General features: G+C 38.8%; 1 protein-coding gene across 1 annotated transcript in view; it reads right to left on the bottom strand.

The window, feature by feature from the left end:
- Nucleotides 1-416: 416 nt before the first annotated feature.
- Nucleotides 417-23,771, bottom strand: part of LOC124605676 (melanotransferrin) — a 121,459-nt gene continuing 98,104 nt past the window's right edge. The window contains exons 13-15 of the mRNA XM_047137525.1: nucleotides 12,286-12,429; nucleotides 4,840-5,011; nucleotides 417-2,843 (exon numbers count right to left, since the gene is read on the bottom strand). Of these exons, the coding sequence (XP_046993481.1) occupies nucleotides 2,624-2,843; nucleotides 4,840-5,011; nucleotides 12,286-12,429 (536 nt within the window). The 3' untranslated portion in view covers nucleotides 417-2,623. The remainder of the gene's footprint in view (nucleotides 2,844-4,839; nucleotides 5,012-12,285; nucleotides 12,430-23,771) is intronic.

Below are 23,771 nucleotides of genomic sequence, written 5' to 3'. Positions count from 1 at the left end.
TTTACAGTCAATATGAAAAATAAAGCATGGGGCCCCATTTGTCTTACTGTCAGCAGCGAACTAACAACACAGTACCAACACAAATAAATATGGTTCAATATTACTTTTTCCCCCTCTAAGGAACACAGAAATCTCCATATAGGTTCAAATTTTTTGTTCATATTGTGACAATGAACAAGTTTTTTAGAGCAATGTTTTATTTTTAAGCAGAAGGTGATTTAAGTGGAAATCACAAAATGGTAATTTATAGTTTCTGGCTTTATTTCATAAAGACCTTATTTGGAATGTCTGACAAAAGCTAAGTATCCATTCATTCGAACTACAATCATGGTCAAAATATGAGACCTTTCTTCACGTAAAATTGTGCACAATGGAATTAAAAGAAAAGGTTCTTTTGAAGAAATAAGAATTTTAAATTTTCTCAGTACTGAAAAACTACTATAATTTTCTTCAACAGCCTGTTTTTATGACACATTGACACATATTTACATAACGAGATATTTAGCAAAAATTGTTTTTGTTAATTTGTAGAACTGAGATTTTATTACATCTAATTTACTGAGAACATATAAAAACATCTTCAGACACATACTGTGAGCATAAAATAGCATAAAATCTTCACAGTCATTAATTACTATGCTGACAAGTGACAGGCTTCATCAGCAATGGACGGATTATAAAACTGCATTAATACTGCACAGCTAAAAATAATGATAAAATTTTCTTCTATACTAAATAACTAAAGAACTTATAAAAATAAAGTGTAATTTGAGATAATAGCTGCCTGATACAGGTTCAAATCCAAAATGGTTGGTAACAGCCATTTTTTGAGTTAAAAAAAAAAAGAGAAGGATAGATCATTCTCATGCCTTTAAACCAAAGGCTATAATTTCAGATCAAAACAAATTTTGCATTCATTATTGAATATTAAACTAACATGAACATTATAACACTCTAACCATCTTCCCCTCAAATCAATATTTAATTAGGTAATGCATTTGATCCCATAGGTACAAGAGGGAAGATTGTGGAGCCAGTATCCACAATAAAACGTAAATGCAATATAAAAATTGTAATTAAATAAATATTTCTATGGATAAAAGCATCACATTATTTACTCATAAAAACCAACACTAAAAATATATCAACATGTACGTAAATAGTGGACAATGGACAGGAGTACTCTAAATTATCTCTACGGAGGGAATTAATGGTATAAGTTCTCACCCATCAAACTGTTATTCAGATTAAATACTTAAGAAGGAAACAGGAATGTAACAGTAATCTTGTGTGATGTTGAAATGAAGTTCTTATATCTGAAATGGGTGAACAAACAGTCCTCAAATATTCACAGCTATAAAAGCACTTTTCTTCAGTTGTATGTGTTCAATTACAACAGACATATCATAATATGATACACATTAGATTACATTACACTAATTGATTTTCTTTAAAGCTCTCTTTTACATGTACATGTACAACATACTCCATAGCAATACCATGTGCCACACACTCCATAGCAATAACAATTCAGGCATCCAATAAAAGCCTGAGAACAAGTAGCCCTGAGCAGTAGTTTAATCAATTTTTGATGACAATGGTTTACAGTTGACACATATACTTTTATAGGAAAACAGTTTCCTACAACTATTTTACATGTTCAATGAATGGCTAGCAGATTGGTACACAGATATCTCTGTAATTGGCACCTAGCACAAGTGTATGTTTGAAAAGCCACAGGTTTGTCAATGTGGATGATTTTCAGTTCTTATAACATGATGTTCACTGTATATGGAAAGAAGTAATATTTATATTCCAGTGAGTAATGCATTTGTTACAGAGTAGTCAGTGTCAAGGCTGATGGCCTTCATAAGAAAAAATGTTTTCGCGCACCCAGTCCAATTTATATTGGTGTAACTTCCACAGATACTGGCTCATATAGACACAACAGATCAAAACAAAAATAATCTTATGAAATTCTGAAAAGGTTGATGTTTTGGTGAAGATGTACAATATAAAATATAAAAAATAACAAGCCCAGTGAGTGTCTCAAGGGGAATCCAAAATAGATGTAATCCCTGCTGGAAAGACAGTATATGAATGCCTTCCAAGTCCATTATAAACACTCCGAATGCTGTGAAAATTCCACTGAAAAGAATTGTTTTTGAGAAATGATGTACTCAGTGGAATATCTCCCTCTCTCATGGAGGTTTTACACAAGAGTAAGGAAAGAAATTGTAGACAAATAATAAAAAAGTAAAAGGTAAGATCTGTGACTGGGCTACTGGCCTGACTGTAGGTACATTACAGACTTTCTTCTCCCTGACACTAGGAGGGGGAGGATGGCAGGCTCACTGCCACAGCCACCTTTTAATTCCTAGGAAAGATCAGCAGTACTTATCTGATAGCAAGCTCGAGTGGACATGGGCTCATCCTGTACGTACCGGAAAGAGGGAAAATCCCTGCCCCTATCTGCGATTGCACCCACTACGCCACCAAAGCCACTAGAATAGGTGATATAGGTCATTTTTTTCATTTTGTGGCAAAGCTTTCATTTCATTGGATGCCTCAACTGAGTAATTGCCATGCCAGGCACTAGCAGCAAAAAATTTGCTCTTCGAAATTATAATCGAGCCAGAAGTAAAGCAAATATTGCTGATAAGAATGACAGATACGCTGTTGCTGCTCCTGCCTGACAGTCAACAATTCTTCGGGCACGAAGGAAGTCGTCTCCCAAGTAATCACCGTAATTACGTTGCGAAGGTGGCACAACTTGTAATAATTGTGCTGCATCTTGAAATATGAGATCACTGTATGGAGGTGGTGACTGGAACATGCTAAAACTGCAATGCAGAAAAGAAATGACTATAAAATACACAATATAATTTATTGTTTTTACTGTTACAGCAATACACAATGTCATAATTTTCAAACACATTTTTAGGTCTATCTCAATAATACCAAGCTTGCAATCAAGTTAATGTTATCATTTTCCACGCACGTTGACAGATACCCTAAATTTCTTCCCTGGGTGTGTTGAATGTGGATATTGGTCGCTTCCTGTTTTAACTCTAACCACGGCTGTGTAGCAGTTTAAACAGCAAGCAACCAAGATTTATGTTCGACCTGCCAAGGAAAACTCATGCACCACAAACTTGGAAATTTGAAGATTATAATTTTTTTCAAGAAATACAGGAAGATCACACTTTGAAGCCTTTACATTGTCTCTAATATACATAAAATTACGCTTCAATGGCTGCATGTGCTGACTACTTTTCTGGGTAAAGTTAGCTGTAGGAGCCCCTCTCTCTCAGGAAGACTAAATCTAGACCTTTGTCTTAATTCCTATAGATAACATTTAAAGTAAAAAAAGTTGATAAGCACAGGTGTCAACAAAAAGAAATGACAGGTTTCAGAAGATGGTGGTTTCAGGCTTTATCTAAAGATATTTTCCATATGGCAATGGACAAAGACAAAAGTGTCATACAGACTGCCAATATCTAGCGATGAATCAGCATTTACACATGAGACAAAGCTCAATTGCTTATCCTATTTCACAACAATTTTCTTTGCTGAAGTCTTATTTGATAGCATAGATTTTGCATTTAAAAGGGAAGCGAGGAATTAAAAACGAAAAGCTTGAAATCGAAATGGGGAAAATGAAAAAACACTGTTCTCAGAAACAGAGAAGAATCACCCCTGAACCTGAACATTATTTTTGCTTAACTACATTTACAAAATAATATTGAAACTTATTTTCTAAATTAAAGACATATATCATGTTTGGACACTACATTTTCAGTCTCAGAATGCTGCCATGGAAGTAATACTTAAATTAACCCTTCTGCACCTACCAGAATGATAGAAAATCATGTGGTTTATAAAACGGGTACAGAGAAATCTACATATCAAGCAGCAGCAGCAGATGGAAACATGTTAAGGGGACATAAAACTGTAAACTTTCAAAACGAGTATCCTTCTAGGTAGAATTTCTTATGTCCTTCAGCTTTCCAAGTTTTCTTTCTTCCAACCTTTGCATCTCCCACTATCCTTCTGGCAGGAGAAGAAAAGGCTGTAAGAAGAGACTCTGGGAAAGCTTAAAGAAATAGGAAGAATCACCTGTGGAATGGGTCAGGAGAGACTTACTAGACTCTGCCAATAATGTAAACATTTTAGTCTCACTGCTTTCACACACAATTTGTGTGCTATGGGCATCGAACTGCTAGAACTCAGATTGGTATGCAAAATACCCTTATTACAATTATGAGTTTGCATTGCAACCATCTTGTGCATCTGTAAGCAAACAGAAGTATTAACAACAGTGTCACATAATGCAGTATAGTTAGCCCCTATGCTTGTGTAAAGCTGCCTAAATGCCATATTCATAATGGCTAATGTGCTACCTGACCTTCCACTTGTTGCAAACTGAATGTTTGAAAAAAACACAAAATGGGACGACTGCTTTCACAACCGTTCTTAGTTGCTAAAACAAAGCAAGGAATTTATTATCTTCTTCTTATCCAAATTTAACACATTTGATAAATTGAGCTCAACTCAAAGATGGCCTTTCAGTTACAAAGACATTCTGTGGGATAATGTTCACTTGTTCACAGACAAAGTAGCTCTGTGGTGACAATTCTTGATTTTTATGTGTGATTATAGATCATTTCAATGGGTATGAAAATAACCAAATAATCTCTCCATACTAACCTTTTACAGTGCTCTTTAATACCTCTATGTTATTGCACACAACAGAAAGGCAAGAGACCTCTAATTGTTGTCATATTTCTCAAAGATTTGATGTTATAAACAAAAACTGAATAAAAATGCTATACTTACGTGAATTCATCTGGGTCCTTGCGACCATAGAATTGCTGGGCATATATGAACAAGTTGATGAAGGCATTAATTTCTGTTTCATTGTAAGCATCTCTGCCTCTTGCTACAATTGCATTAGCTTTCACTTTTCCCAAGTTGCACCGCTCATATTCATGCATACTTGCTCGGGTACCTAAAGCAAAAAAAATATGACTGATGTGTACCCTACATTATGCACTGGCTGCCAGTTGTACCACAGTGTTATACAGAGAATGAGATAAAAAAATACATGTTACTCCACAATATATCAATTATACATCACCACCAAGGAAATGTGTATAAATGCCTTTAGCATCTTAGCAACATTTTAGAAATAGAGGGAAAGCAGAAAAAGTCTCTCTCTCTCTCTCTCTCTCTCTCTCTCTCTCTCTCTCTCTCTCTCTCTCCCACACACACACACACAAAATAATTAGAACTGTCTACACCAATCACTTAACTGAAAGCATCAATAAGCAGAAGGCATCATTTTGAATATAGTTTAGTAATAAAAAATACGATGTATGCAAACACAAAAAGTACAGTGGACAATGTATTTAGAGTTGTTGAAAACAAATGATGTAGAATACTGAGAACTGCATAAATGAAATCACTGTTAACACATCATTGATTTCACATGTTACTCTACTTATATATCAATTATACATCATTACCAAGGAAATGTGTATAAACACCATTACCATCATTTTAGGAATAAATAGAGGGAAAGCAGAAAAAGTCTTCCTCCCTTCTCTCTCTGACGTTCTAACCAACATTTTTTCAAAGTGAGTTGGACTTGGAATAGCACTGTATTTGATGTTCTGCATCTGCTGGTTAGATTGTTTCTACCTCAATTTATTTTTAGTGCCTTTGTCGAACTAGAAATTTTTTTGTCATGGTGGATAATGTTGTACAGCATTATGGATGAAACACTGAATGCTGTGGTAATGAGTGGAGAGCAAAAGTCCTTAAATAAAGGAAGGAACTGTAAAGTTCATATTTGTGAGTGGAAGGACAATAAATATGAGGCACTGTGGATTAGGAGATGCCTCTATATATCAAGGAACAATGGTCCTGTTTCTGGAAAATTGCCACCTGATGTGATTGGAACAACACTGTAACTGTTACTCGTAATGAAAAAAGGTTTTCATAATTCATATAGCAAGATAGACATACGAGGTGTGTGACAGAAGTAATGAGACTGACAACACTCCAAGCAATCTAGCGACACTATGTTGCTCCACTTGTGTAGACTGGTGTTTTCATCCCCTCCAGATGTCCAGTCCGAGTTTCAGCTCCATATAACCATCATGTGATTTTTGAGAGTGCCATCAGGGAAGTCATGTTTTTGTTGTGGGCCATGAAAATGAAACAGCGGAATTTAGAGCAATGTTATGCAATCAAGTTTTGTGTTAAACTTGGGGCAACTGCAACTGTGACTTTGAAATGGGCGTGTGGGAAACATTCCGTACCACAAGTACATGTTTTACGCTGGCACAAATTGTTTTTGGAAGGCTGAGAACACGCTGAAGCTGAACCTTGCTCAGGGTGACCTTCAATTTCAAAAACAGAAGAAAACATTGAATGTGTACATGCTCTTGTGAGATCAGACAATGTTTAACAATAAGGATGATGAGTGACCTGTTAAAACTTAAATCCTCCAAATACATCAAACTTTGACCAAAGATTTGCATGTGCAAAAGGTCTATGCCAAAATGGTGCTGCAAAAGCAGAAGCAGGTCAATCAAAGAAACATGTTCATTGATCTTCTTGAGAGGAATAGCAATGACCATTAATGGTTCAATAATTTGATCACAGGTGATGAATCATGGATTTTTTTAGTACAATCATAAGAAAGCGGCAATGTGAGGAGTGGCACACTCAGGCACATCTTCAACCAAAAAAAGCTCGAATGAGCAGATCAAAGATCAAAACAATGCTGATTTGCTTTTTTGACGGTAGGGGTATTGTGCATAAAGATTTTGTTTCTCCAGGACAAACTGCCAAGTCTCTGTTGGTCCATCATGGCCAGGGGACATCAGCTGGTAAGTAAGTGTCAATGAGAATAAAACTCACAAGAGGGGATCTTAGCACACTACGGCGAGGGTTGCACAGAGGCTTATCCAAAATAATGTAGTCTAGCTGGCTACAAATTTCACCTGATGATCATACTACGCCAAGGGAAAGAAAAATGCATAATATACTACAACTGTGGCTATGTCAAAGTGTTGCACAGAAGCTGAGAGGTACTGAGAAAATAAATCCATCACTAGTTATTTTTAGTTTTCCTGAGTTTGTGATAAACTTTTTGCCAATCAAAAGCAGCAGGACGAAAGGTTTACTTGACATGTGTCAGCATATCTAAGCTGACAAACAGGATTTCTATCAGCAACTACCAAGTGAATAGTGGATTTGCACTTCTGCCTTGCAAAAACCTACTGACTAAGGACTGAAAACGTAATGCTGAATGCACATGTTTAATGTAACTGCAACAGGAATAGTGTTGAATTTATCAATGTCTTCTGCTGCTACTTGTGCAGATTTGGACTGCAATAAACAGGATGTGCTTTGACCTGTGATTTTGCCTTTTCTCAAAATATATTTTCTACTTCCGCAATTAATTACAAAAAAAACCAGTGTGGGTCAGCAGCACAACAGTGTAACCGTACAGTTACAATGGTGTTCATCAAGGAAAATTAAAACAGTTACATTTTTTCAATGATAACAAAACAGTTATATTTTTTCAATGATAACATCAGCATTTGTACAATAACTATTTCACAAGTATGCAGAATATCATTTTATCTCACATACACTGCCTGCATCAAGAAAGTTCAATAGGTAACCATTAAACAGGGTGCCCAGTGCTGACTATAAGTGTCGGTTTGTTTTGTATGAAGCAGAATTTTACGTGCCCATTTGACTAAGCGGCCCCAAATTAGTGTAGTGTGACACTCATTTCACTGATCTGTGTTAACAGTGACAGTAAAAGCTGAAGAATAACACATACTCCAGCAGTGATAATATTGCCCAGGCTCATGCTGACTACTACTGCCATGCAGCAGCATTGCTCAGCAATTGCTGCTAAAGTACTGGTTTTTCTTTGTGTTTTACTGTTCCTGTTAATACATACTGATAAAACAAATATCACATTAGACTAATTTGGCACTACTCAATTGAATGGACACTTAAAATTCCCCTTAAAAATCATTTTGACACCCTGTATAAGTGTGAAAGAAATACAGGGTGAGTCAAAAGTCTTTGGACACCTTCATAAGTTGGAAGATTAAAGGGATAATTGCAATGAGATGATGGGAACATAGGTTTGACGTGGGGCCGCAACTTTTGGAGTGAATGTCATTCATGGCCACCATCTTGAAATCCGCCATTTTGGATTCAAGTCATTTTTTTAAATGGGAAGGGGGGTGTAAGACACGTCAAATAACACTCGCATGAGCTCTGGAATTGAGTGGTGTAATTTGTTTTTGTCTATCTTGTACAGTTTTCAAGTTATTAATGCTCAAAGTTACCTTGATACCGACTCATGTCTCTCTTTGTTCCAGGTGATCTAAAATGGGTCTGACGTGTGAACAGAAGATCGAAATCATCCTTATATCAGGGAGAACGCAGCTACCGAACAATAGCAGCTGATTACAACAGATGGCACCCAGACGGAGAACCGGTATCGTACAGCATGGTGGCTCACGTGATCACCAAATTTGGGGAGACGGGCTCTGTTCACGATAGGGCACATAGTGGGCGACCAAGGACTGCCACCAATGAGGAAACTGCAACTGCTGTTGTTGCGTCATTTGTGAAAAGTCCTAAATGAAGTACCCGTCGTGTGACCCTAGCATGTGGAATAAATCAAACCTCCATTGTCCGAACATTGCACACCAATAAGTGACATCCTTACTAGCTGCAGATGCAACATCGACTTAACGAGGATGACCCTGATCGCCGGCTGGAGACCTGCCTGTGGGCTACTGAACAACACGAACTGAATCCTTCGTTTGCCAAGGTCATACTGTTTAGCGACGAGGCGTATTTCACTTTGAACGGGGAGGTTAATCGACATAATTGTCAATACTGGAATGACACAAATCCGAACTGGGTTGCCTCAATTCAAGAACATAGTCCAGCAAAGGTGATGGTGTGGTGTGGCATATGGGACATCTCCATCATTGGGCCATTTTTCATATACAACACCTTAACTGCACCACAGTATCTGATGCAGCTGCAGGACCTTGTGTTCCCTTCCACACTGAATGCTGACGGCATTTTTCCATCTCATTTTCAGCAAGATGGAAGATGGAGCCCCTCCACACTATGGCATTGGTGTCCGTGAATGGTTGGAGGAACAACTGCCAGGGAAGTGGATTGGTCACCGTGGTCCTGTGGAGTGGCCGCCCAGATCCCGTGACTTAACACCCCCTGATTTTTATCTATGGGGACATCTTCAGCAGATAATGTATGCTGAGAGCATCCGTGATTTGAGACACCTTGAGGAACGCATGCAACACGCCTGTGACCAAATTGTAGGAGACACTCTCCTCCATGTGCAGTAAGACTGGTTGCAGCAACTACAGTTGTGCATTGCACGGGATGGACAACATGTAGAACATGTGTTGTAGCAGTCAGTGTGAAGGTAATTTCCCAACTTTCAACATTAATAACCTGTACACTGTACAAGATAGACAAAACCAAATTACACCACTAAATTCCAGATCTCAAGCGAGTGTTATTTGATGTGCCATACACCCCAATTCCCATTAAAAAAAAGATGTGAATCCAAAATGGCAGATTTCAAGATGGCAGCCATGAATGACATTCACTCCAAAAGTTGCGGCCCCACATCAAACCTACGTTCGCATATCACATTTCAATTTTCCCTTTGATCTTCCAACTTATGAAGGTGTCCAAGGACTTTCGACTCACCCTGTATATGTAACTGCCTCCTAAAATCATGTTTCAGTTTTCTGCTATTATCAGGAAAGTACAAGCAATATTACACGGTATCCATCATGAATACTTATTTAGCTGCAAAAATATATTTTCCTCCTACCAACTATTACAAAATGAACATGCATTGCGCACAGTTTCTTCCTATTTAATGGAAATTTGTTGTGGATTATTATACAAGAGGTAGTCTCAATGATTTTTGCCTATAGGCATTGATACTCACAAGATATAAATCATAGGAACTCAAAGACCTTTGAGGATGGTTTAATTTCACGTGTGAAGTCGGATAATGAATGACAAAAGGAATATTTCCTTGTGTGATATAATTACAAATTAACAACTTTCTGATTTTTTATTTCCTTTACCTGTACTGTGAAATATTGCTTCTTGCCAAATTTCATGTTTCTATGTCGTTGGGAAGTACCCTATAGGTTTTAATGAGGGAGTCTGCGAGTATCAAGAAATGTAACAAATGGCCATATCTTCTGATTACATTGATGCAGATGCTTAACTTTTTTACATCACCAAAGGACCACAGACTTCAGTACGTCGCATACATTTCAGCTTGATACATTCAACCGTTCCTGACAAAAAGGGGTCTTAACTGGTGGACAGAAAGACTGTCTGATAACAAATGACAAAAAAATTGCTTTCTTGAGGTAAAAGTTACAAATTAACATTTTCAGATCTTTTCCTTTGATTGTAGTGTGAAACCTTGCTTCTTTGCTATTTCATGATTCTACATCAACAAGAAGTACTGTAAATATGTGACAAAAATGATTGCACTGACTTAGATACTCAACGTTTTTACACCACCGAAGACCATAGACCTATTTATGTGACATAAATTTCAGCTTGATATGTCTACCCATTCCTGATGAAAAGGGTTTTTAACAGTCAGTCAGTCAGACAGACAAGAAAATGATCCTATGTGGATGCCATTTCTACTGTTTGAGGTACGGGACCATTAAAATTAAATTGTGTGATTAATTATTTGTTTGTCTGCAGGTATATGTCTGTACGCCTGGTATAGATGGCTAAAGAAGTCATCTCAACTGACCTGAGAAAGCAGCAATATTTCCACTGTTATCAGAAATTAATTACTACACAATACTTCCTGTGCTCAATAGATAGTGTCATTTTGTTTGGGATGCCTCTAAGTGTCATGCAATGTGCTGTGCACAGGGATTTTAATGTGTATCAGGACTGCAAACAAACAAATATTTAATTATGTAACTTTTTCTAGGTGATAATTAAAACTCATATATGAGAGTAATTTGTGATCTGTGGAGTTCAACATTCCATCAAATCCATACAGCGTAATGTAAAAATTCTGACACTGAATTACAAGATTATGGAAAAACACTGCAAGAAGAGACAATCACTCACCCCACAGAAGAAGTGGTGAAAGACTGGTACAGGCTTTCCTCACACTATGTTTTGTATTCCATTTAAGATATTTTTACAGTTTTAAGTTCATATATTTTAAGGAAACAAACTTACACAAGCGAGTGAAAAAATTGAGTGTTGGCTTCAAAGTATAATGAGTATAGAGGCAAAGGACAATAGGAAAGTTTGCAATAAATTATAAATTATTAAACCATTTAATATTATTTTCCACTACAGCTCAACATTGTTTCCCCATTCTTATCAGCTCACTATTTAATATTAGAAAGACTACTACAGATCAAGACAGTCAAAGGTGGTAGTGATGGTGGTATTGGTTGTTGTTGTTGTAGTAGTAGTAGTAGTAGTAGTAGTAGTAGCAGCGGAGGTGGTTGTTGTGTTCGGCCCAAGGACTGGTTGAATACAGCTCTCCATAGTAGTTTATATTGTGTAAGCCTTTTCATCTCTGAATAACCACCAACTGCAGCCCATATAAACTTGAACATGCCTATTGTAGTTACATCTTCATCTCCTTCTTTCAGTCACTTTGTGTCATACATTTCTTCTCTTTCCAACTCAATTCACTATCTCTTCATTAATTATCCAATCCACTCATCTAAACTTCAGTATTTTTCTCTTGCACTACATTTCAATAGCTTTTATTCTTTTTTTGTCTGCTCGTTTATAATCCAAAGGTTGCTTCCACATAATGCTTCACTCCAGAAAAAGACTTCCTAAATCTTAAGTTTCCATTAGATGTAAAATAATTGTCTTTTTCAAAAATAATTTTCTTGCAATAGTCAGTTTGCATTTTATATCTTCTCTGCTTCAGTCATCATCAGTTACTTCAGTCCAAGTAGCAAAACTCATCTACTATTCTTTTAGTTTCTCATTTCCTTACCTAGTTTCCTACGCACTGCCTGATTTATTCAACTACACTCCATTCTCTTTACTTTCCTATATTTTACTTTATATGTATCATATATAGATATTAATCTGCTTTTATATTTTTGAGACCCTGAACTGTGTGCACAAAAATTAAGAATCACACAGGAAGAGAGACTTTTCAAGAATAGTTCTTACCATCTGGACACAGGAGTTCAAAATCATCAGTGAGAGTATTGCGAGCCCACCATTCTCTGCGCTTGCCATCAGTGTTTTCCATTACAGTTGTGTGTTTCACAAAGGCAACATCTCCACCCCCTTCAACCAAGCAGCGGAAAGCTCCTGTAATTAAGATAGAGACCCGCTGTTCAAATTTTCATATCATTCTGTAAAACATATTACATCATCTGATACAAACACAATACAATGACAACAATAAAGTTTAACAAGAAAATTGAGATATTTGTGATACCATGGTAAAACCATAATTGTAGACATACATTTTTTTCTGGTCGTAACATGTAATTTTACATGCCATGGCAATGTCAACAAAGTACAAATTACAGCATTATTTGTGCACACAGAAGTTTTTTATGCTAGTCTACAATTAATATTTATAGCGGGGCAATAATTCACTTCAGAGTGGACAGTTGGTTTTACATGCACTTTACAACTGCACTTATTTCTAGCACATTATGGTTGCTTATACCGTTATTCATGTTAAATCCAAGTTACACAAACATTTGTGGATAAGCCACTGCTTTTTAACAATATTTCCAGGCAACATCTTAAGATCAATTGGTACAGCTTTGCTGTAATCATTGCACAGCTTTCTGTATTGGTATGATTACCAACCACCTGTCCACCATGATGGATGGCCACCACCAAACTGGTGAAAAGGAAAATGAGCCACCCTGTGACATAACATGTCACCGAACATAACATGCTTGATATTACTGGCTGCTTCACAACCTGGGCCATCTGAATCCTCCCCTGCACTGCCAGCTTTTCTGAACTGCTCATATGGGACATTCTACGCTCCCAAAATCATCCCGGCCTCAACCTATGATAACCTAGTGTCATTATGCCCTCCACCTGACAGTTTCTGACCCCTCTGTCCTATAACCTCCTTCCAGCTCATGTCCCCTCACTCTCAATGTGTGCCGCTTCCTGCCAAGGCAACCACCAGTCTTTTCCGCTCTCTGCCCCTCGCCTTTTCCACTCCCTCACCCAAGGCCTCCCAACACTGCCCCTGGCAGCCTTGTCCTGCCAAGTTCTAATCCCTTCATGCTTCACTAGACAGCACTCTTCTCTCCCCGACCTGCACTATGTTATCCCTTCGCCTTTGCTGCTCAAATGCTGATCGCCACTTTCATTCAACTCAAGTGTTGCTGTCAGACCAGAGCGGCAGTAGATACTCGTGTGTGTGAGGTGTGCCTGCTTGTGTGAATGTGTGTGTGTTTTACTTTCTTTTCTGAAGAAGGCTGTGGCCAAAAACTTTGTGCGTAACAGTCTTTTTGTTGTACCTGTCTCATCTTCATAGTGGGTAGCAATCTATCCTTTTCATAACTGTTGATATTCCAGCCTGGACTTTCCACTGTTTGATTTAGTTTGATATCTTAGCTTGACAAAGGACTGAATTTCTTTTTGTTATTCATTACAGATACTGCGCTAAATCAAATAAGTAAAGCATTGCACAAAATTTTATAGAGCTTGCAGAGGTAAAAATGCATTGCCTAAACTTTGTGTATGGTTGATTGTAGCACACATGAGGTGCTACCCAAAATTTTAGAGACTAATGCTGCCATCTGTTGAAAACCTTACCTTTCGACTAATGGTCACCATCACCCTAGGAGTAGTTCCCATCCGCACGTACACACCGGTCCCAGTGCTTCTGCCATTGGTCAAACATTTTCTGTAAGTCCTGTTCTTTGAGAGTGTTTATCACCGCCAGCGATGCTTCCTGAATCCTCTCTAGAGTGTCGAACCGACGAAGGCCTTTCAACTTGAGTTTCAGTTTTGGGAATAGTGCGAAGTCACAAGGTGCCAAATCTGGGGTACAACCGCTATGTTGTTTTTTGCCAAAAAGGTCATGGTGAGCAAGGATGTGAGCTAGAGCGTGTTGTCATGATGCAGCAGCCAGTTCCCTTGACGCTAAAGTTCGGGCCGTCGGCGCCACATGTTTTCATGGAGCCATCGCGAAACATCACAGTAGATGCGGAATTCAGTGTTTGGTTGGGTGGGGCAAATTCTTTGTGCACAATTCCCTTGGTATCAAACAAAACAATGATCATGTTCTTCACTTTGCTCTTCACCTGTCTCACTTTTTTGGGTCTCTTCCACTGGGACAATTGTTGCTTTGTCTCTGGAACATAACCCCATAAATCCAGCTCTCGTCACCGGTGATATTCCCGAGATTCGCACAGAATCGCTGTTCTGTTCGCAGATCCATCGGGTAAAATCGCCACACACCAAACACAGAGTATTATGGAAATCACTGTGGACACGCAACACGTCCTCCCAGCTGAATACCACTCCGCACACTGACTCATCAGATATGCAGCTCTCGCCACCTAGCAGTGCAAAGATCTACTACTCCTGCTTTCCAGATGGCAGCACCAGCTCCGAAAATTTTGGATTCCGCCTCGTACATCGTTTTGTATGAAATGTAGATAATGTACGGAAATTTTATTTCAAATCGAGAGAAGAATGATATTGCATTTTGTTCTAGAATTATTGTTTTTATATTCAGTGGACGGTTTCATGTAGTGTGCCCAGTTCTGTCCATGAGGACTTGCTGCCTGCTGTGAAACATTTAACATCCGATTTTAAGAAAACTATTCCATGAAAAGAGGAAGGAGGAAATAAGATTCTAAAACTAAGTCACGATGTTGTACATGTGCCACACCCAAAGAACTAAATTCTACATGAGACATGCAATACTTCCCTAGCACATGGATTACTTTGATACCTACAAGAAATGTAAGATTTCAGTCGTATGTACTACAGTGAAGTGATTATGGATGATAGTTTTCTAAACTTAATTCCTGGCATTATACCTTACTAAGACTAAAACTATCATGTATCTATTAAAAGTATCAACAAGTTAAAAAATAAAGCTAATAAATATTCACAAGAGATCTTTTTTTCTTTCATTTAAAATTAATGTTAGGTTTACACTGAAAATTAAAAACTGGAAATATCCAAATGGAATACAAACAAATCACAATAAAATGCTTTTCAGTATTAATGTAAAGTGCCACTGAGTAATTCTCCTCAAAAGTGAACAGCAGGAAACAGACTTACCAAAATTGCCTAAGTTGATACATAGTAGTGCAGCCCTATAATTTTAGTGTTGAGTCATGTTAGTAACAAAGCAAGGCCAAGAAAGTGCCGAATGTTGAAGATGATACATTTTAAAACTCGACAAAAATGTCACACATTCAGCCCCAACTTCTAGTACAGTACTCTCTTCCTATCTGGTGCACTGGGATTCACTCTAATTACAATAAAACATGCCTGTGTTTAACATACTTTTGCAAATTGCAATAAGGATAGTTAATGCATGGGCAAAATAAGTACTGCTGTGGTAATTAATTTGTATGTGGAGAAGAAAAAAATCTATATACATGTCCGAAAGAACAGATACCATCGGTGACCATGCAGCTCGTTGGAATGAAATTACAATGAAATGAACACCCTTAGCTGCTTACAGGCGTTGACATACGTCAATGGGGACAGATGAAAATGTGTGCCCCGGCCAGGACTCGAACCCGGGATCTCCTGCTTACATGGCAGATGCTGTATCCATCTGAGCCACCAAGGACACAGAGGATAGCCCGATTGCAGGGATTTATCTCTGGCACGCCTCCCTGCAGTCACACTATCCTCTCTCTCCTAGGTGGCTCAGATGGATAGAGCGTCTACCATGTAAGCAGGAGATCTCGGGTTTGAGTCCCGGTGGGGGCACACATTTTCATCTGTCCCCGTTGACGTATGTCAACGCCTGTAAGCAGCTAAGGGTGTTCATTTCATTGTAATTTCATTTCAACGAGCTGCATGGTCATCGATGGTATCTGTTCTTTTGGACAACAGATACCATCTTAGTATATATATAGTTAAGGCTCACCGGCCACTTGACCATCTTCTTCTTCTGTGTGAATGCACAAACAGTGCCCGAACTCTTACGGGAATCAGCAACACACCACGAGCAATGAGTATAATGGGCGGGGGCACTACGAATGTAGTGCGGGATAATACGTTGAGAATGTGGGTTTCGCAGGAGGCATGTCAGAGACAAATCCCTGCAGACACACTATCCTCAGTGGCTCAGATGGATAGAGCGTCTGCCATGTAAGCAGGAGATCCCGGATTCGAGTCCCGGTCGGGGCACACATTTTCACCTGTCGCCATTGACGTATGTCAACGCCTGTAAGCAGCTAAGGGTGTTATTTCATTGTAATTCAAGAAAAGAATCTGTGGCTTTCTGGGAATTGTCATAAGATGTTTGCTGGGGTATACTACAGACATTAATATTCAGATAAAATAGACAAAGTTTGCAAAAAATATGATTTACTATTATCAGTTTTGCTCATAAAATGTGAGCATCATCAGATAATCTTTGCCTTGGTGGCAACACTTTCAGAAGTGGTTTTAACCCCTATGTTTTGATACCAGAGCACTGAATCTCTGATGACACTAGCATGTACCAAACAAATCAAGTAATAAGTGAACCAACTTGTGCGAGACCTGTGACTGTTTTATCTGGATATTAATTACAACAGTCACCATGTCCGTTGTAGGCAATTCCTGTGCTTTTTAAATGCTACAGACATATTTTCAAATTGTGATCGGGGATGGGTAATGGGGGGGTGGAGGGAGGAGGGGGAGGGCAAGGAGGGGGAGGAATTGCAAGATGTTGCTGGCAGCTGGTAACACATTGTACACTGGAGTGCAAGAGAAATTCCAGAAAAAGATTGGCGACACTGTCTGGTACTTTTCTGCAGGGGCTTAATCCTGTCTTGGCTGCTAACAGCAGATACACCACCCCTGTCCCAAAGGAAATGGTAACATTTGTCCATGAATAGTGATAAAACCAAACAAAACTATGTCATAAACTGAATACTAGCATAAGGGCCACCTCTTGCACTATCTGCCTCCTGCAGAGACATATGATTAGTACACCAAAATTATTGATTTCTCAGATTCTAAATCACTCTCTCATAGTAGGACATTATCTGACAATTCAAATGCCTTGAACTGCAGTTACTGAACTGGAAAAGAAGTGAAGTGGAGCAGGAAGAACATCTGATTACTTTGGTGTTGCTGAAGAACAAATTGAGAATTTAGCTGAGATACTGAACTGAGTCTAATGAACTGGCCAGGTGTTAAAAAATATCGTTCAGGGCCTGAAAAGCATAAAGTACTGCCATGTCAGAAAATGTCACTCCACGTCTGTGACAGGACTAACATGTGGGGTAGTCCCGCCACAGACATTTTCTACCGCACCAGAGGCAGGGCCGCCTGCGAAAGCACCCATGTGTTATACCAACTTAGCTGCAACCACTGTGCAGCTTTTTATAAGGTGTGTTCAAAAGGGTCTGAACTTTTGAAATAGCAGAGGGAGTTTGCTGTTGCTATTGAGCACACCTAGTGGCAGGTTTAGACAACAGACTGGCATTAGCAATGAAGTGAGCATGTGCACCAGCTTTTCGTTAGACTAACAAAGTGACAACGTAAGAACTTGAAGAACAACATGTTTGTGTGAAGTTTGCTATGAATTTGACAAACTTTTACAGACCTGATTGCTTAATCAAGCAAATGGGGAAGAATGTCAGTCGGTATGTATCCCAGGCCTGGAAAACTTTCCACATCAGCAGATAACGACAATGTCGAGAAAGTTCATTCTGTAATTCGTGGATAGTGTTGTTTAACTGTTTGAGCAGCTACTCACAAAATGGGAATCAGTGTAGGATCATGCTATGAAATTGTGAAAGAGAAACTTGTGATACTTTGTGTCAGTGCAACATCAGGGTGTATACATGGACAAGGAAAATAAATTGCCGGATTTTTCCTGGTTAAAAATACATTTTCTCCTGGGTGACAGTGTATTTTCCCTTATCAATCCTTTGAATGGTTATGGTTTTATACACGGACGTACAATTTCCCGGCACTTTAGAAAACGAAACTCAGGGAAAGAGACATGTTTTGGAAATATCTTTGATGTGCAGCAACATCTACGCTGCGTATTTTCGTATTCCGACAGCACACACTGGAATTCCACCAAACACCGCCTGTTACTTTCCAAAACATTGAAATCAAGATTTTGATGTGCTTTTGTAAGCTGTTCGTAGCTTATGTCACGTGATCTCACTAGCCGATGACAGCGAATATTCAGCATACGACATGTGATGTAGTCAGCCAACAGCAAAATCACTGTTAAGTAGCACGAACACACAAACAGGGGAAGTTAATAGTTTAAATTAATATACATAGTGTTGCTACAAGAAAAGCAAAGCTTTCACATATAATATTGGTCTCAAGCTGCAAGAGAAGCTAAGCTTTCGCATATACTGTTGATCTTTTTTGCGCGTGTTACACTTTAAGATATATCACACAAATAAGCCAGTAAAATTTTTAATAACGACATAAATGTCTGATCTTCACGGTTCGAAATTCTTCTAAATGGCTCATCATCAAAGAGTTTATTTTTAAATGAGAGTCAAACGCTCTGTGATTTAATAAATTCATGATACATTCTTGCACATAGCTTAACTTACATAAAAGGATATTTACTTTGAAAGTAACGCTTTTCAAACCACCATTCGCAATATTTTCCTGTGACCTGTTAGAAATAGGTTCGTTTCAGCAGTTGCCAGAGAGCGCAGATAACAGGCGACACCGCGCTTGGGTAGCTATCATGACATAGGAAGTCCGCATGTACGTATGTGTAAAACATTGAAAGATCATACGTTGTCATAAAAGAAACAAGACATCACAGGATACTGCAAGAGCTTCAGAATTTTGTGAACCATATTAAAATGTGCACATTTTAAGTGCATACTTAAAGGGCACATTCACATGTCCAGATTCCCAATGAAATAGACCTCGACCTGATATTAAGCTTTTCAGTGTGGTTTTCGGGATGTAAATTTTCTTGGAGCACCGATACTGTATTATATTATGCTTGGGTCTTTATTATGGCATAATGCCATATTTGCTACAAAATGAAAACGTGCACTTGAAATGCAACGAACAGTTGATACTAGGCAGTACTGTGGAATTAAACATTTCGTTTAAAATACATTGACTGCCTCTGCGGAAAAGATTAACAAAAGCCTAATTTCTTTAGCAAACAGACAAAAATAACTTCATTGTTCCGCAAGGCGATTAATGCTTAGCTGTCAGAAAGGTGGAATTGCAATAAAATCTGAAACTAATGACATATTTCAGCCTTCCGTAATTATGTGAATGTGTTTTAATTCACTTGATAGCTCCCGGCCACAGATATTCATTTTGTTTTCATTTGACGTGAGAGTAAACGAAGGGGAAACAGCAAAATCACTAAATGTAAACACGGATCATGTGGAGTCTACGCACTGTAGCTCAGACTGCTCTGCGCATCAGCCCCAGATCTACGACATTTGCGAACCGGGTCAATATAAAAAAAAAAATCGAATTTTCAAAATATGTTAATCTTGTAGCGCATATCTTTCTGAAAAGTCTGAAACATAAAACATATGTATTCGAGGAAATGTAATTCATATTATTTGGTCTTAATTATGCCAAAGTGCAGTGCCACGCCTCTTCATGAAGCATTTTTCTACCGCACGTCCAAACTATACAGGAGAGTGGAAATTGAAATGTCCTGTGGTGTCTCTCCCGCTCCCAGTCAGCCGGTTTGACAGCCTGTCCCTCCTTAAAAAAAATTTCACAATTAATAGCGGATGGGTTTATTTGTAATCTAGAGAACAAGAACTCTTCAGAAAATCTGAACTCTTTATTGTCTAATAGCTAATAATTTGCTGTTTTGCATGACATAAAATTAAATATAGGATATATAAAACCAATACTGACAAGAGATAAGCAAGAAATTACACATTTCTTCAAACCTTAGCTCCTAGCATTTTTTCCTCTCTAATCTTGCTACAGCTTTACATGGCGTGCTTTCCTTTCTGCGAAAGAATCTATTACCTCATCAAAGTTCATCAAACGTTTTGCTACACGAAAAATCAAAATGTCATTATCTAATACTGAAAAAGCTATTAATACAAATAATACCCTAGACTGGTGTGGTTTCTCGATCTGATTACGTCTATTTTGTCACTGTCTGCTAGATAAAACAAAATAGGCCTTTCTAATATGGCAGCAATTTTGTAACACACCAAATAAACGAGACTGTTTTGGCACAAATGGCCATTTTTATAACACGATAGAATATAATCCAATAAGTACCCATATCAAATGTCTATTAGGCCTACTACAAGCAAAAAGCTTTATGTTAGGAAATAGTTTCACATTTAATTCATACGCACCAGCTTCTCAAGCATGAGATCGAAAAGTAGTATTACGAAATTTTTATATAAATTTGGAATCGTCCTATTCTTCCATAATTTGTGTGATGTCTCCATTTCTCCTCCTTCCTAGTTCTAACAAACAATCCTGTCATCACCAAGTCTGTAGCTATTGCCGCCACTGTCAAAATCTGTTCGACGATTAACTTCACTAACCCTGCCAGAATCACATGTTTAGTTATCCCGTGATTATTTTCTGGTTAGGCATTATTACATGTTCGAACAACACGTTTTCCGCATTACTTCCACGCGGCTGCTAGCCGGGGACTGTACGACTGGTCCTTACTAGTGTAGCGATCTAGCCAAAAATTTTCTGTCAAAATTTCGTTTTCTTGGATACACCGAGAAGATAATATGTAATCTTACTCACCTGTTAATCCTGTCAGTCGTTTATTTCCACTCTGGTAGACTGAATCTATGGATTTCGCTAGTAATTATAACAACACTGATCATTCGCAAACCCAATCAACCACATAATCAGACAGCGATTGGCATTCATCCGTTCGGCTTTACTCCCTCAGCTCGTATAGCCCTGTCCCCTTTTGTCCGCGAAAAGTTTATTTCTAGATGCAATGAGGATTCTCCTGACAGAGACGTCACGTACGTCAACTTATGATTCATTCAGAAATCAACTTAAAATGTGTTCAACAATGTTCAAAAACCAACAGGGAAGCGTTTCAAAATGATATGAATAATCGATAGGCAAACGTGCGCTGGATGCTAGGAGCTTTGTGAAACAAGTCCTTTTTACTCAAGAATATGAATTTGGCGCCCCCTTTCCCTGGTAGCATCTAGATGCTTGCAGCGACTGCTTGCTCAGCCAACAGCCACATTCCTGTTTCCAGAAGCGGGAGAATCTACTACACAAATGTGACTCAACTGCGCATGCGCATGAGCCCGCACCTAATTGCTAAAACAAACTGAATGTAAACAATTGCGACTTCACGTTCATTGGAGGCAATTTGTTATTGCGAAGTACTGCACAGTCTTCCTAAAACCTCTGACACATTTTCAATAGGCAGACGCTTGCATGATCACTGTGTGTCGTCGTTGTATATGGCGCATTTCCTTTGCAAATTTAAGTTATTTTCGTTTTTTTCTCTCGTTTATGTTTTATTGTTGAAGTAGTATTCTGCAGTAGCGGGATACAGTAATATCCTTTGTTAGAGTATCAGTTCTTACCAGTCAAAAATACAAAAATTTAACTGAAAACTAAAACAATGAAAAATTCCCGGAATTCTAAAAATATCCCAGGTTTATCCCGGTTTTCTCCCGGATGAAAAAATTCCCAGGTTTTTCCCGGTTCTCACGGGTTGTATACACCCTGAACATTAGTGCTGCATTTGTTGACTGATGATCAGAAAAGATCAATGTTGAAATTGCAAGGAACTGAGGGCCACTGCAAATGACAATGACAACTTCCATAAAAACATATACAAGTAAATGTGGCGAGACATTTTTGCGGCTATGACATCAAAGCAAAAGTGCAGTGTTTCCACTGCATGGGCATAGGGTCTCCTTGTCCAAAATAAGCAGGAGTTGGTCAATGATCAAGGTGATGTTCGCTGTGGTTTTTGATTGCAAATGGAATTTGTACCACCTGGTCAGATGGAAAACAAAGAAATCTACAACGGAATTTTCGGGCGTTTGAGGGATGCTGCACACAAGAAAAGGTCTGAATTGTGGAGAAACCAGGCTTGGATGTTGCATCATGACAATATGCTAGCAGGAGTATTATTCCATGCCCGCAGCTATCTGGCAAAATATCAGATGGCCTTGTAAGCCGAAAACCGGTTAACACAATAAAAGTAATATTGTAGAACAAAAACAAACTGGTACTTTTCATTTATTATCAGACTCCTGTTATGCCTGCCTCACCCACTTTGTTCTCCAGATCTAGCCCCAGCAGGTTTCTTCCTGTTGGGAACGTTGTACTCATAGTGGGGAGTGGGGAGTGGGGGGTGGGGGAGGGGGGAGGCAGGGGGATTACTTTGAGGAGAATCTGGATTCTTTCCACTGATGCCAGCTTTTTTGAATTGTACGGGTGGGAATTCTCCCAGTAACAAATACTTCATTCTAAGTCCTCTGGCCTCAATCTTCGCTGGGTCCTGTCATCCATCCAGCTCTATCAATTCCCTGCTTCTACGCTGGCCTCACATGTCTTGTAATCCCGCCAGCTCACATGCATAGTCCTTTCTCTTTCTCTGCTTCTCTCCCCTTCCTTTTTTTTTTTTACCTCCAGCACACCTGCCCAATGCTGCTAATAGCAGTCCACCATCCTGTCCCCATGTCCTTGTACATTCCCGCAAAATCTTTCCCCACCTGTACTCTGCTATTCCTCCCAATTCTCACATCATGACTCTTCTGTACTCCCAGTACACATCTCAGTGGAGGTTGCTGCTCACTGCAGTCGGGCCTAAGTGCCAGGAGACGACAGAGGCCGTCATAAATGCCTCTGCAGTCAGTGCTTTGTGTCTACGTGATCTCTCGGGTCTTCTCAGTGTAGTTGATTAATAGTGAGCCTCCGAGTTTTCTGTAAGCTGTTTTTTCCATTTTATTCATCTCCCTCAGGTGCTGCAAGTTTCACTGTTACGTACCGTATTTACTCGAATCTTAGCCGCACTCGAATCTAGGCCGCACCTGAAAAATGAGATTCCAAATCAAGGGAAAAAAAATTTCCCGAATCTAAGCTGCACCTGAAATTTGAGACTCGAAATTCAAGGGGAGAGAAAAGTTTTCGGCCGCACCTCTACATCGAAACAAAGTTGGCCCACTGTAATATGAGACACAATTAGGTCGAATGCATGACGATACAGCTACAGTAGTTTGGTTCGAATAGTAAGCTTAGCAGTTAAGCTTTACCAGGTAGCCATTGCTATACGTCAGGCACTCCGCCTGTATTTATACGGGTACCCTTCTATTTTCACGTGCTTCATATGGTTTGAATTGATTGCTTATTTTTCTTTGATCTGATAAGTGCCGTTCTCTTTATCATAGGTGTTTACGTCACTCTAAGCTGAAAATGCAGTACTGTACTGTGTCATGCATTGTTTGTCGCATTCTGATAATGAGTGTTTACGGCCCGCCGCCGCTCGCGGCATGGCTTCCTTT

This window comes from Schistocerca americana, chromosome 3, assembly GCF_021461395.2.
Source record: "Schistocerca americana isolate TAMUIC-IGC-003095 chromosome 3, iqSchAmer2.1, whole genome shotgun sequence".
In the NCBI taxonomy this organism is placed as follows: domain Eukaryota; kingdom Metazoa; phylum Arthropoda; class Insecta; order Orthoptera; family Acrididae; genus Schistocerca; species Schistocerca americana.
Note: the sequence above shows the minus strand (reverse complement) of the source record. Positions and strands in the feature narration are given on the sequence as shown.